The 14,276-nt window shown below is 40.6% G+C and overlaps 1 protein-coding gene across 1 annotated transcript; it reads left to right on the top strand.

Moving 5' to 3' along the window:
• Positions 1-5,053: 5,053 nt before the first annotated feature.
• On the top strand, positions 5,054-5,983 carry LOC138382900 (olfactory receptor 2L13-like). Its single transcript, XM_069467513.1, has one exon. The coding sequence runs from the start codon at positions 5,054-5,056 to the stop codon at positions 5,981-5,983; it is 930 nt and encodes a 309-aa protein (XP_069323614.1).
• Positions 5,984-14,276: the final 8,293 nt, after the last annotated feature.

Genomic DNA, 14,276 nt, shown 5'->3' with positions numbered 1-14,276 from the left:
GCCCCTGAATGCAGCAGAGTTGATCGAGATGGTCGATTTCCTCTAAGTATAGAACTGAGTAGATCTTCAAATCAGCAAAGTCAAGTGAAATGACTGAGGTTTTGCCCCCATGGACTTGGCCAGTAGAGATCAATTAAAGGAGGAAGAGGAATATCTAAGGCTTGATGACGTAAATGTCTGCATATAAAAACTCATCCTCTGTCTTCCAAAAGTAGAGCCTGAGGAAATTAAATGTGAAATATCTTATTCTTTTCTATCACTGCAACAAGGTAATAGGAAAGGAAAATGTTTTAACTAAACTATACGTATGGAGAAAAAGAAATATTTCACAAGAGAGGGTGAAGCTGTTTTCTGATTTCAGCATAAGGAGAATGACCAGCTGCAGGAGCAGTGAGAACGAATGTTACTAGGTGTTCTCAGAAATTTCCTTCTCGTGGATTTTGACAGACTAGAGATTCTCATGTTAAAGAATTTTGGTTTGCTGCAGAGCCTATTGCTAAATGACAGGACCTCACTGCATAGCCTTATGGACTATGAGAGCACAGTTTGATGCTTAAACATTTTACATAATTCAATGGACTGTTAGAAGGGAATGGTGTCATTTTAAAGGTACTTCCTGTCCCCAAATACAAATATTCAAGAACCTCAGACAAGGTGAGTCATAGTAATGTCATTGAGTGGCGTTGATTTGCATAAACTATAAGCCAGGGAGACATTTTGGAGATGTTGTTTTTCTATTATAAGGAAACTTTCTGGTACACAGAGAATAGGCAGTTCCATAACAAAATGCAAAGGCCAAGAGTGAATCTAAATTTTAAAAGGAGGTACTATCAAATTGTTAGAATTATACAATGTGCTGCTCTCAAGTGGCATGACTGTAATTAAGACATTTAATTTCTCTGGGCCTGAGGCCTCTCAATGGTTAAGAGATGGAATAAACAAAGGTCACTTACTAAGGACCTAATATATGCTGCACACATAGAGCCCTCTTTATTCCATCTTCACAGCTGTCCTACAAAAGTGTTGGGATTGATTTAGCTGAGGCTCTGACAAACAATTTGCTTATTAGTCTGGGGCTAATTGTCTATATGGTTTTTTAAATTATACATTGCTCGTAAATTTTCCAAAACAAATTCAGGACGCTGAACTTGCTATACTTGTATTTACTAGGTCCTGTAATCTGAGTTGTTGTTGTTTTCTATTTTTAAATCTATAAATTTCAGCAATGCAGTTTATGGATGATAAAGAAAAGAAATTTTTATCTGAGGAACACTAACTAGCCCCCTTAAATTTTCAGGCCCAGAGAGGCATTGGAATGTGAGAGCTGTCACATCTCACTCCCCCTTGAGGTAAGGATTGAGTTCTGGAAGCTACTTACTTGCTCTGAGGGCTCTAGACTGACTGAAGCCAAGTGGCCATAAGTTAACCAAACAACGCCATATGCTGCACACTATAACTCATGCCCTATAGCTCACCAATGTATAGACAATCACTAATCAATGTTATTTCTCTAAACGGAAGAGAATTCCTAACAAAGAATGTTTGTAATCACCCCCTCTCCTGATTTCTCCTTTACAAAAATCCTAAGCCTCTCCTCTGTCTCTGGGGCACTTCACAAGGTAACTTGGGGGCGTTTCCTAGCTGCAGTCCTCATCCTTTCCCCCAATAAACTCTGTATATTAATTTTGCCTCAGGTTCTTTCTTTAGGTCAACAAGGATGATCAAGGGAGACACTAATCTTAGACCTGCTTGTAGCCACAGGAACAATATTCTCTGAATTATAATGTAACCAAGAGGGTGCTCCTTTATGTAATTATGGTGAATTAAATAAGGTCCTTTATGCAAAACAAAAGCTGGTGGGCATTAATGGAAATAAACCGTAAGCACCAACTTCAATTTCCTATTCTTTAAAAGCTTCAAGTCCCAGATATACTGCAAGTAACTGTTCTCTTCCATTGCCTGACAATATGCCAGTTTTCAATTTAGGAAACAAAATAGTTGTCATAGTAACTACCATCAAACAATCTTTGTGATACTCTGAGCTCTAATCTACGCAGCAGAGAATTAAAATGCAAACATAAAGTTTCCCTTCAAAATGAGTAGCCCATGAATATATAAACTTAGAGCGACCTCTGATTGTTCAGTGCCTGCTGTTGGAAACACTTCACGGGAGGCCTGCTGGTACCTTTCTTCTCCTGAATTGAAACCTGGATTAAACAAAGAAATGAAGGAAGTATCCTAACAGCCTCTTCTAATTTCCAGGGCATGTAGGCTAAAGATTGATGTTTAAAATAATATAGACACATTTTATCAGTATGAACAATCATACTATTTAATTGTAACGCAAATATTTGGTTTCTTTCATCAGGTAGATATTTTGAGAGCCTACCTCATGCAATAATCACCGTCCAAGGCAGTAGGGATAGATTGTTTTGTCAGGTACTACCATACCCCCAAATGGGTGCCCAACTGTCCTCACATACACAGGCCTCAGGGCACACCCACGATGCATGCCTTGTTTTTTAAAACCATAACAATCCCCAGCTGCTTTGATTCCTTCCTAAGTCATCTCCTCCTTTTTACTCCTTCTTCTTTCAACTCTCTACTCACTTCCTGTGTGAGTTCTAGAAATGTAACTAAGACCATGCTACACTTCCTGGCTATTCTTCTCATGTGGAACAAAATCCAAGTCCTTCTTTCCTACAGAAATGTTCTCATGTCTTGTGTTTAAAAATGCTCTTCTCATTGCTAAAGTCCTGATAAACTAAATAGATTTTCACTCATAGTTTATGCTTGCTGTTCACTCTGAAAAGAATATTTTTAATCAGATCTGCTCAAGTATTGCCTCCATACAGTGGCTTTTTCCATGGCTCTTATACAACTCTCTGTTCTTTTATTTTTCTTTATAGTCCTACTCACTACACAGCATAAGGCTGTATGTTTGAGTTTGTTGGTCTATTGTCTGCATCACCCACTAAATTTTAAATACAGGCTGTAGAATGTGTGTGTTTTAATCACCAAGCACATCAGTACTGAGCAGCTCTGACCTGAAAGACAAACTTAATGAATACTTTGTGAGGGAATGAATGTACCATAATGATGGTGATTGTATGCTTTACTTTTATCTGTCAGGTTATTCGTTTTTATTTATAAATTGTTATAAGAAGCAGAGAATGCCTATGATCCCATCTAACATACATGTCCAACCATACCTGTCATGTTCCAGACTTTGCACTTTTAATTGTTAGTGTTTATCAATTAGACAGCTATAAAAATGCATTCTTGTTTCTCTGTGGTGGGTTTTCTTTCACAATTTTATTCATGCTTGCCAAGGTTATATGAAGCAATAGTTAATTTTAACTAGTAAATGTGAATAATTGCAACAAACTACTAACTGCTGCTTTTTACTTGTGAAAAATCAGTAACCAAAGAAGACTACCCAAATCCATATCCTGGACAGAGCGTGGCATCAGTGTTTCCCCCAGACAGAAGAACACAGAAAACAGGGAATCTCATGGCAAGAGTAGGTAAAGGAAGAAGTCAAACATACACTGGAAAGAAAAGAAATGCCACAGTCACAACTGATGAATGTTTGAATATTGAGTGAAGGAAAAAACAAATTGCCCAAATTGAGGTGACATAAAGAGAAAAAAAAAGAGCCTATAAAGAGTTGAATTACAAATAAAAATTCCCAAAGAAAGGCCTGGGCATAAAAAGCTATAAAGAATTTCCAGTAAAGGGAGTTTATGTTTTCCTCTCTTTGATTTCTTTATTCTAAATTATTAACATTTAATTTAAATTTTGTTGTTTTATTTGACTACATCTGAAGACATATGTAAGCTATAAGTCAAGACTGTCCTGTTCCTCAGATCTGCTTTACTAGTTGAACAGCTGTGCAGCTGCCAGACTCTGCTGCAATTTGCAGTATGAGCACTAAACTGCAGGGGGAGCAAACATCCTCTCCAATCTCCACATGCTTCCACCTAGTCCAAAATATGGAATTTGGCCTGATCTTTTGTGGAAGAGTAGGAATTTCCTAACTTGAATTGAAGAAGGTATTGAACACACAGTGGGGGATTTATCAAAAAAATTTACATTTGGGATATTGAAATAACTAGAAATTTGACATTGCCACACAAGTTCAACATCTGGTCCACTCACTAACTGCATTTGATAAAGTTATTTTTCACATCTACAAGTACTACTTTTAACACTTGAAAAATGAAAGTACCAATGACTATAGAAAATAGAATGAAGAAATGCACATTATATAATCGGTGACCTTCATTATGTTTAATTTACTTACAGGAAGAAGACTGTATATGAAAATTTATGCATTTGATTATGAATTCTATAGGGCTTCAGAAAATGGAAACATCGCTATGAAAGAGAGAATATTCAAATATTTTGTTTATAGGGTGGATCCTATAGGTCCTACAATATTTTGTAGTTCAAGAACAAGGATTTTGGATTGTGGGCACATTTTGAGGAAAGTCACAGAAGCACCTTTAAAGAACATGAGAGTCTGAATCTCAAGCACAGCATGAAGGTTAAGGTTGATCTGGCTGGAGCCAGCTGGGAAGACCAGAAATTAAAGATGTAAAAAAGGGCTAGGCAATTGAGGACTTAGAATCTCAGCAAAAGGAGTTTCTGAGTCACACGTGCCAGTACTTACTCTAAATATGCCCTATTCAGTTGAGACACTGAAATTCCTGCCTTCCTCAGTTCCTGTGCCTTATTGATAACTCATGAGTGATGTGTCTAACCAGGACATATCTAGGAAGGAATGCTTTAGTTATCTTATTTATCTTTGCTGCTTATTGAGAAACCACATACCTATGACTGGCTGACATGGTTACTAGACACAATCAGAAAGAGAACATTCAATTCAGATATTGAAATTGACTCAACAAAAGCTGCAGTGTTGCAGAAAAACAGTTCATTCTATAATAAACCAGTTCCCTTTATTCTCCTGTTCTGCTTCATTTCATTTTTGTTGTTGTTGTTGTTGTTGTTTATTTTTCGTTCAAGGAAATTCAAGCAGTAAGTTTTCATGGAGAAATGGAATCAAACATCAAATGATTTCATTTTGTTGGGGTTGTTTCCCCAAAACCAAACTGGCCGCCTTCTCTTGTGCTTTATCATCCTAATATTCTTCCTCGCCTCCGTGGGTAACATGGCCATGATTCACCTCATACGTGTGGATTCCCGTCTCCACATGCCGATGTACTTTCTGCTCAGCCAGCTCTCCCTCATGGACCTGATGTACATCTCCACCACCGTCCCTAGGATGGCTTTCAACTTCCTCTCTGGCCAGAAAACCATCTCCTTCCTGGGATGTGGTGTGCAAAGCTTCTTCTTTGTGACCTTGGCTTGTTCTGAAGGCTTACTGCTGGCCTCCATGGCCTACGACCGTTACGTGGCCATCTGCCACCCCCTCCATTATCCCATCCGCATGAGTAACAGGATGTGTGTGAAGATGATCATAGGATCTTGGACATTGGGGTCCATCAACTCCTTGGCACACACAGTCTACATCCTCCATATTCCTTACTGCAGGTCTAGGGCCATTGATCATTTCTACTGTGATGTCCCAGCCATGCTGTCTCTTGCCTGTATGGACACTTGGTTCTATGAGTATATGGTTTTTGTGAGCACAACCCTCTTTCTCCTTCTTCCCTTCCTGGGTATCACTGCTTCCTATGGCCGGGTCCTATTTGCTGTCTACCACATGCGCTCAAAAGAGGGAAGAAAAAAGGCCTTCACCACCTGTTCAACACATTTGACTGTAGTGATCTTTTATTATGCACCTTTTATCTACACCTATCTTCGGCCCAAGAATCTCCGCTCACCAGCAGAGGATAAGATCCTGGCAGTCTTCTACACCATCCTCACCCCCATGCTCAATCCCATTATCTACAGCCTGAGGAATAAGGAAGTCCTGGGGGCCATGACAAGAGTGTTTGGGATATTCTCCTCCTGAAAGAATGATCATGGCTGTCCATACTTCCCTTCTATACTTCCCTTTTACATGTTGATTAGAACATCCTAGAACAGTGTTGCCCAATAGAAATATATTAATAATTTAAAATTTTGCCAGTAGATACATTTAAAAGTAAAATTTACTTAAATTATATTTTTATTTAATCCAAAACAGCATTATCAATATGAACATTAACAACATTGATATTAATTACCTAGTGTATTATTTTAAGATATTATATGCAATATATTACATGTTTGTATATATATTGCTATCACTATAATAATACTATGACATAATGTCTTCATGTAATTAATATAAAATTATTAGTGCAATCTTTTACTTTGTTTTGATTCTAAGCCTTCAAACTCTTGTGTGTATTTTATACTTAGAGCACACTGCAATTTGGACTAAACACATTTCCAGTGCCCAACAGCCACATGGGGCCTGTGTCTACAGTGTTGGACAGCACAGCCTTAGAGCATCTAATAAAATGTTTTCAGAAGTTACATATATGTCTATGTGTGTGTGTTTGTAGTGCATAAAAGACTATTTGTGCCGTATAAAATATTGATGATGGGATAAGAATTAGCAAGGAAAATGAGCCTGCGAAAGTGGTGCTTGTAAGTTTGTTTATGTGTTCTGCTTATTTTTAGCCTGTGTGTCTTGACTAATTGACATCTGGAGTCCATTTTATCCTTTCACAAAACTATTCACAGACAGCTTATTTGACTTAGAATTTTTCTTATTTCAATAAAAATATTGAGATGGCGGAGTGGTGGTGACAGCCTGAATCTGCGCTCCTGGGAAGGAAGGCATCGATCCGGACCTGCCACAACGCTAGAAGACTGCTCCCACACAGGAACAGCGGTGTGAATCCACGGAGAATCAGCGTGGGACAAACAGAGCGAGTGAGATCTGAGGTGAACGAAAATTGGGGACGCGGGCCAGACACTAGCCAGCGGAGCGTGGGTTGGATACACCCGCCCCCAGCCGGGGCGGGTGCAGCCTCTCGGGAAAGCGGCTAGCCCTCCGCTCCCAATTGAACAGAGCCCTGACCCAGGCCAGCACAGAATCACTGAGGGATACGTGGCGCATTGGAGACAGGAGGCTTTTTTTGAGAAATTACCTTAGAACTTGGGGGATCTAAGCTGAGACAGCGCTTGGCGAGGAGGGACGGATCTGCCCCAGGGCAGAAAAACACAAAAGACTCCCGGACAGCAAATAGCGTTGTACCCCGTGCTGCCTTTTTCGGCAGTTCTCCAGCCGGTCACCCCCGGTGCGTGTCCTTGCTGGCCAGCCCCTGGGCAGTGGCGGTCTCTGCCTGCCGGGGAGCCGGTCCCCTCCAGCCCCGGAGCTCGGCAGGCGCCATCTTGAAAGCGAGAGCGAAAGGGCTCCGGAGCCAAAAAGTGCCCAGCGGCTCTTTCTGCCCGTGCTGACTTTTTCGGCAGTTCTCCAGCCGGTCACCCCCGGTGCGCGTCCTTGCTGGCCAGCCCCTGGGCAGTGGCGGTCTCCGCCTGCCGGGGAGCCGGTCCCCTCCAGCCCCGGAGCTCGGCAGGCGCCATCTTGAAAGCGAAGGCAAAACCGCTCGGGAGCCAAAAAGTGCCCAGCGGCTCTTTCTGCCCGTGCTGCCTTTTTCGGCGGTTCTCCAGCCGGTGACCCCCCCGGTGCGCGTCCTTGCTCGCCAGCCCCTGGGCAGTGGCGGTCTCTGCCTGCCGAGGAGCCGGTCTCCTCCAGTCCCGGAGCTCTGCAGGCGCCATCTTGAAAGCAAGGGCAAAATCGCTCGGGAGCCATAAAGTGCCGAGCGGCTCTCTCTGCCCGGCGCCCTCCGCTGGTCTCTGAACCAACGCCAGGAGTGCGGGATATGCCGGGGCCACGCTCGGGGTGAAGGGGCAGAGCTGCGCTAAGGCAAAAAAAAAAAAAAAAACCAACACGAACAAGAAGAATAGGCTCGCCGAACTGTATATTTTATTCTTGGTAAATTTCTTCTGGGTTTTGTTTGTTTGTGTTTGTGTTTGTTTTTGGGTTTTTTTTTGGGTTTTTTCTTTTTTTTCTTTCCTTTTCTTTTCTTTTTCTTTTTTTTTCCGGCGGCGGACAGCCTCGGCGGGCACCTTTGCCCTCTGGGCCTCTGGCTGCCGCGCCTTTTTGAGCGCGGAGGTTGGATCCCCACCACCCTCGGAGCTGTGCAGGCACGCAGACGTCATCTTGAAATCCACTGCGAAACCGCCCGGGACCCAGCCGGGCGGGCGTGAAGGGGCGGAGCTGTGCTAAGGCGTAAAAACAAAAACATCTAATGGCCGCTCCAGACCCAGCCGAGCGGAAGTGAAGGGGCAGAGCTGTGCTAAGGCGTAAAACAAACAAACAAACAAAAAAACATTGAGTCGCTGAATTATATACTTCAGATTTGTGTATCTTTCTGCCTTGCGGTCTGGTGAAGTGCTATGTAGTTTGTTTTTGTTCATTTTTTTTGGCGTTTTTGGTGTTTTTTGGTTTGGCTTTTTGCGTTTCTTTTCTTTTCTTTTTTTTTTTCTTTCTCTTTTTCTTTCTTTCTTTTTCTTCCTTTTTTTCTTTTCTCTTTCGTTTTCTCCTCTTTCTTTTCCTTCTTTCCTTTTCTTTTTTCTTTTTTTTTTTTTTCTCTCTTCTCTTTCTCCTCTCTTTTCGCCTTCTAACTGGGGACCCACGGTGAGCTTCGGAACGGGCCAGGTCCCTGGCTCTGGTACATACCGGATCCTGAGTAGTCACCCCCAGGGCCGGAGATCTGCGGGCACGCAATTGCCACTCTAGGGCCCACAGCCAAGTCACTGCGGAGCAATAGGGTACCAAGAGGCTCCCTGGACGGCCCTCTCCCCTGGTCCACGGACCTTATATAGGATCCCTGCCCAAGTGTAAACACTGAATACTTCTCCAGAAGCGAGAGTGTGGAACCTGATCCCTGGGGACATTGAGCCAAGACAGACTTTTGCCCGTGGGAGCTACAGCAACTGGGACGCTGAGCAAGCAAAGTCACCGTCCTCTCCCCATAGCTAGTATCTTGCCGGCAGATAGAGTCAGAAACCTCCCCTATAGAGGAAGAACCAAAGGGAAACAAACAAACAAACAAACAAAGAGAATTTCGGTCTACTATTAGTGTGGACCCTGCCTGCCTTCTGAAAGACCACAACACAGTGTCCTAACTCACCAAAGCGGTCCTGGATCACTCCAATCCTCTAGGATTGGACCCATCGGAAGCAGTCCCCCAACGGAAACAGAAAAATCTCTGAACAATACACAACAGTCTCCCCTTCTTGCCAAAAGAAGCAACATACCTAGACTGTTTCACAGCCTAAGAATAGAGCACAAAGAGTCCTGTTAACCAGACTAAACCTATAAGTAAAGATCCAACGACAAATCTAGATGGGAAGGGCCCAGCGAAAAAACACGGAGAGCAAAAAGAATCAAATGGAAAGCTCATCCCCAAAGAGAAATACCAGCTCCCAACCATTTGACACAAACCAGACTCAAAACACCAACATGTCACAGGAAGAATTCCAATTATGGATTATAAACAATCTGAATAATATACAAGAATCAATGGATAAACAACACAAGGAAAACACAAAAAAAATACAGGATTTGGAGGAAAAATTCACTAAAGAAATTGAAATATTGAAGAAAAACCAAACTGAACTCCTAGAAGTGAAGAATTCACTCAGAGAGCTACAAAACACTGTGGAAAGTCTCAAGAGCAGGGTAGATCAAACAGAGGAAAGAATCTCAGAAATTGAAGATAACTCCTTCCAACTAAATAAGTCAGTCACAGAGATAGATCGAAAAAGTAAGAGAAATGATCTGAGTCTTCAAGAAATGTGGGATTATGTGAAGAAACCTAACTTGAGAGTTATTGGCATTCCTGAGGGTGAAGAAGATAACAAGCAAGGGTTGGACAAGCTATTTGAAGACATAATCGAGGAAAATTTTCCAGGCCTTGCCAATACTCTAGACATACAGATTCAAGAAGCTCAAAGGACCCCTGGGAGATTCATAGCAAATAGGAAAACACCACGCCACGTAGTCATCAGGCTGACCAAAATATCCACTAAAGAGTCACTTCTCCGAGCTGTAAGGAGAAAGAAACAAGTAACTTACAAAGGAAAACCCATCGGAATTACGCCAGATTTCTCAGCTGAAACCTTACAAGCAAGAAGAGGTTGGGGCCCCATTTTCACGCTTCTGAAACAGAATAATGCCCAGCCTAGAATCTTGTACCCAGCTAAGCTAAGTTTTCTATACGAAGGAGAAATCAAGACATTCTCAGATAAACAAAGGTTGAGGGAATTCACCAAGACAAGACCAGCCCTCCAAGAAGTACTCAAAAGAGAATTATACACGGATCAGCACAAGAAAGATCCACGAATGTAAAACTACTCAAGAGCTAAAGATGAAATTCCAGATACCACAATGGCCCAGGAGAGAAAACATCACAATGAAGTTCTACCCAACAAGCTGAACAAAAAACTGTCTCACCTATCAGTTTTCTCAATAAATGTGAATGGCTTGAACTCCCCGCTCAAGAGACATAGACTGGCCCAATGGATAAAAAAATACAATCCAAGTATCTGCTGTCTTCAAGAAACTCACCTAACCTGCAAAGATGCATTTAGACTGAAAATAAAAGGATGGAAATCGATATTTCAAGCAAATGGTAACCAAAAGAAAGCTGGTGTGGCAATCTTAATTTCCAATAACTTAGCTTTCAAACCAACAAAAATAATAAAAGACAAAGATGGCTACTACATACTGATTAAAGGCACAATTCATCAAGAAGCCATGACCATACTCAATATATATGCACCCAACCTAGGTGCACCTAGATTCATAAAGCAAACCCTACTAGATCTCAACCAAATGATAGATAACAATACTGTAATAGCTGGAGACTTTAACACCCCACTGACAGTACAGGACAGATCCTCTAAACAGAAAATAAACAAAGACATAATGGACCTCAATAGAATGCTAGAACAAATGGGCATGGCTAACATCTATAGGACATTCTACCCAAAGTCCACAGAATATACATTCTTCTCATCAGCTCACGGGACATTCTCTAAGATTGACCATGTCCTAGGACATAAATCATGTCTTCAAAAATTCAAAAAAATAGAAATTATACCATGCATCTTCTCAGATCACAGCGGAATAAAAGTAACAATGATCACAAACAGAAACCCTCACTCTTACTCAAAGTCATGGAAGCTAAATAACCTTCTCCTGAATAATTATTCTATAAAAGAAGAAATCAAGATGGAAATCAAAAATTTCTTCGAATTAAATGACAATGGAGATACAACTTATCAAAATCTATGGGATGCAGCTAAAGCAGTCCTGAGAGGAAAATACATATCCATAAATGCCTATATCAAAAAGACAGAAAACATGCAAATAGACAACCTAACGAATAGACTCAAAGAACTGGAGAAATAAGAACAGAACGATCCCAAACCCAGCAGAAGGCGAGAAATTACTAAGATCAAATCAGAACTAAATGAAAAGGACAACAAAGAAACTATAAGGGAAATTAATAAAACAAAAAGTTGGTTCTTTGAAAAGATAAACAAAATAGACACACCTCTGGCTAGACTAACCAAGAGCACAAAAGTAAAATCTCTAATAACCTCCATTAGGAACATGAAAGGAGAAATCACAACCGATGCTACAGAGATACAAGATATCATCTATGAATTCTACAAAAATCTTTATGCACACAAACTGGAGAACGTGGAGGAAATGGACAAATTTTTAGAAACACATAGTCTTCCCAGGCTCAACCAGGAAGAAATAGAGTACCTGAACAGACCAATATCAAGAACTGAAATCGAAACAGCAATAAAAAACCTTCCCAAAAAGAAAAGCCCTGGTCCAGATGGGTTCACACCTGAATTTTACCATACATACAAAGAAGAACTGGTGCCCATCCTACATAAACTATTCTCCAATATTGAGAAGGATGGAGTTCTCCCTAACACGTTCTACCAAGCCAATATAACATTAATACCAAAACCTGGAAAGGACACAACAAAAATAGAGAACTACAGACCAATTTCCCTCATGAATATAGATGCAAAAATTTTCAATAAAATACTAGCAAATCGAATCCAAGTACTTATCAAAAAAGTAATCCACCACGACCAAGTGGGCTTTATCCCCGAGATGCAGGGGTGGTTCAACATACGTAAATCTATAAATGTAATTCACCACATAAATAGAAGCAAAAACAAAAACCATATGATACTCTCATTAGATGCAGAAAAAGCATTTGACAAAATTCAACACCCTTTTATGATAAAAACGCTTAACAAAATAGGCATTGATGGAACCTACCTAAAAATGATACAAGCCATATATGACAAACCCACAGCCAACATCATACTGAATGGGGAAAAACTGAAAGCACTCTCACTTAGAAATGGAACCAGACAGGGCTGCCCATTGTCTCCATTACTTTTCAACATAGTATTGGAAGTCCTTGCGAGAGCTATCAGGCAAGAGAGCAGAATCAAGGGAGTCCAAATAGGGAAGGAAGAGATCAAACTCTCACTTTTTGCTGATGATATGATGTTATATCTGGAAAACCCCCAGGATTCAACCAAGAGACTCCTGGAATTGATTAACGAATACAGCAAAGTCTCAGGCTACAAAATTAATATACACAAATCAGAGGCATTTATATATGCCAATAACAGTCAATCGGAAAACCAAATTAAAGACTCAATACCCTTCAAAATAGCAACAAAGAAAATAAAATATCTAGGTATATATCTAACTAAAGAGGTAAAGGACCTCTATAAGGAAAACTATGAAACACTGAGAAAAGAAATAGCAGAACTTGCAAATAGATGGAAAAATATACCATGCTCGTGGATCGGAAGAATCAACATTGTTAAAATGTCTATACTACCCAAAGTGATCTACAGATTCAATGCAATCCCTATTAAATTACCAACATCATTCTTTACAGACATAGAGAAAATAATTATACACTTTGTATGGAATCAAAGAAGACCCCGTATAGCAAAAGCAATTTTAAGCAACAAAAATAAAATGGGAGGTATTAATTTGCCAGACCTCAAACTATACTACAAGGCCGTGGTTCTAAAAACAGCCTGGTATTGGCACAAGTGCAGGGACACAGACCAGTGGAACACAACAGAAAATCCAAATATAGAACCATCCTCATATAGTCACCTAATATTTGACAAAGCGGGAAAGAATATACTCTGGGGACAAGAATCCCTATTCAATAAATGGTGCTGGGAAAATTGGATAGCCACATGTAGAAGACTTAAACAGGACCCACAGTTTTCATCTCTCACAAAAATCAAACCACGGTGGATAACAGACTTAAACCTTAGGTGCAAAACGATTAGAATTCTAGAAGAAAATGTAGGAAAGACTCTTACAGACATTGGCCTAGGCAAAGAATTTATGAAGAAGACCCCTAAGGCAATCACAGCAACAACAAAAATAAATGAAAGGGACTTGATTAAATTAAAAGGCCTCTGCACAGCCAAAGAAACAGTCACGAGAGTAAACAGACCACCTACAGAATGGTAAAAAATTTTCACATACTACACATCAGATAAAGGACTGATTACAATAATCTATTTAGAACTCAGGAAAATCAGCAAGAAAAAAATGAAACAACCCTATCAAAAAGTGGGCAAATGACATGAATAGAAATTTTTCACTTTCCTTTATGAATTTATGACTCACTAAAAAGTGAAATTTTTATTTTTGATGAAAACAGAGTCAAAGAAATAAAGTGACACAGAGCCGGAGAACAGAATCCTAAGCATTGCTTTCTGTAGGTTTTCAGGCCCTGGCAGTCTCAGGGGTTCATTGTCTACAACACGAGCCAGGCTGGGCAGAGTGACAGCTGCGTTCAGCCCATGACACACTGAGCAAAGCAAACAGCCATACCAGCTCCCAAAGGACAGGAACAGGTAGCAATAACTGCCGAATCCAATTTGATTGCTGGTTTTACCCATCGCCCTCACCGTCCCCGACATTCCTTTGTATAATTGCTAACCTAAAAAGAGACTTTGTGTTTTCTCCACTGATTTTTTCTCCACCTACAATCAAGAAGAAGTACTAAAGAGTAATGAAATAGCCTAAGCCAGACAACAGGGTAGGAAGCAATGAATTTGATTATCTGTCCTGAATAATCAAGAGACTGTAATATTGTCTGTAATAAATCCAAATCTTAGGGAGTTTATTCACTAAAGCAAGATTTAATTTTGTACATTCTAATTGA

This window comes from Eulemur rufifrons, chromosome 4 (assembly GCF_041146395.1).
Source record: "Eulemur rufifrons isolate Redbay chromosome 4, OSU_ERuf_1, whole genome shotgun sequence".
Taxonomy (NCBI): Eukaryota; Metazoa; Chordata; class Mammalia; order Primates; family Lemuridae; genus Eulemur; species Eulemur rufifrons.
This window is presented reverse-complemented; position numbering and strand designations above follow the sequence as displayed.

Coding starts and splice junctions, on each gene's coding strand:
- LOC138382900 (XM_069467513.1), top strand. CDS start 5,054: ATGGAGAAATGGAATCAAACATCAAATGATTTCATTTTGTTGGGGTTG.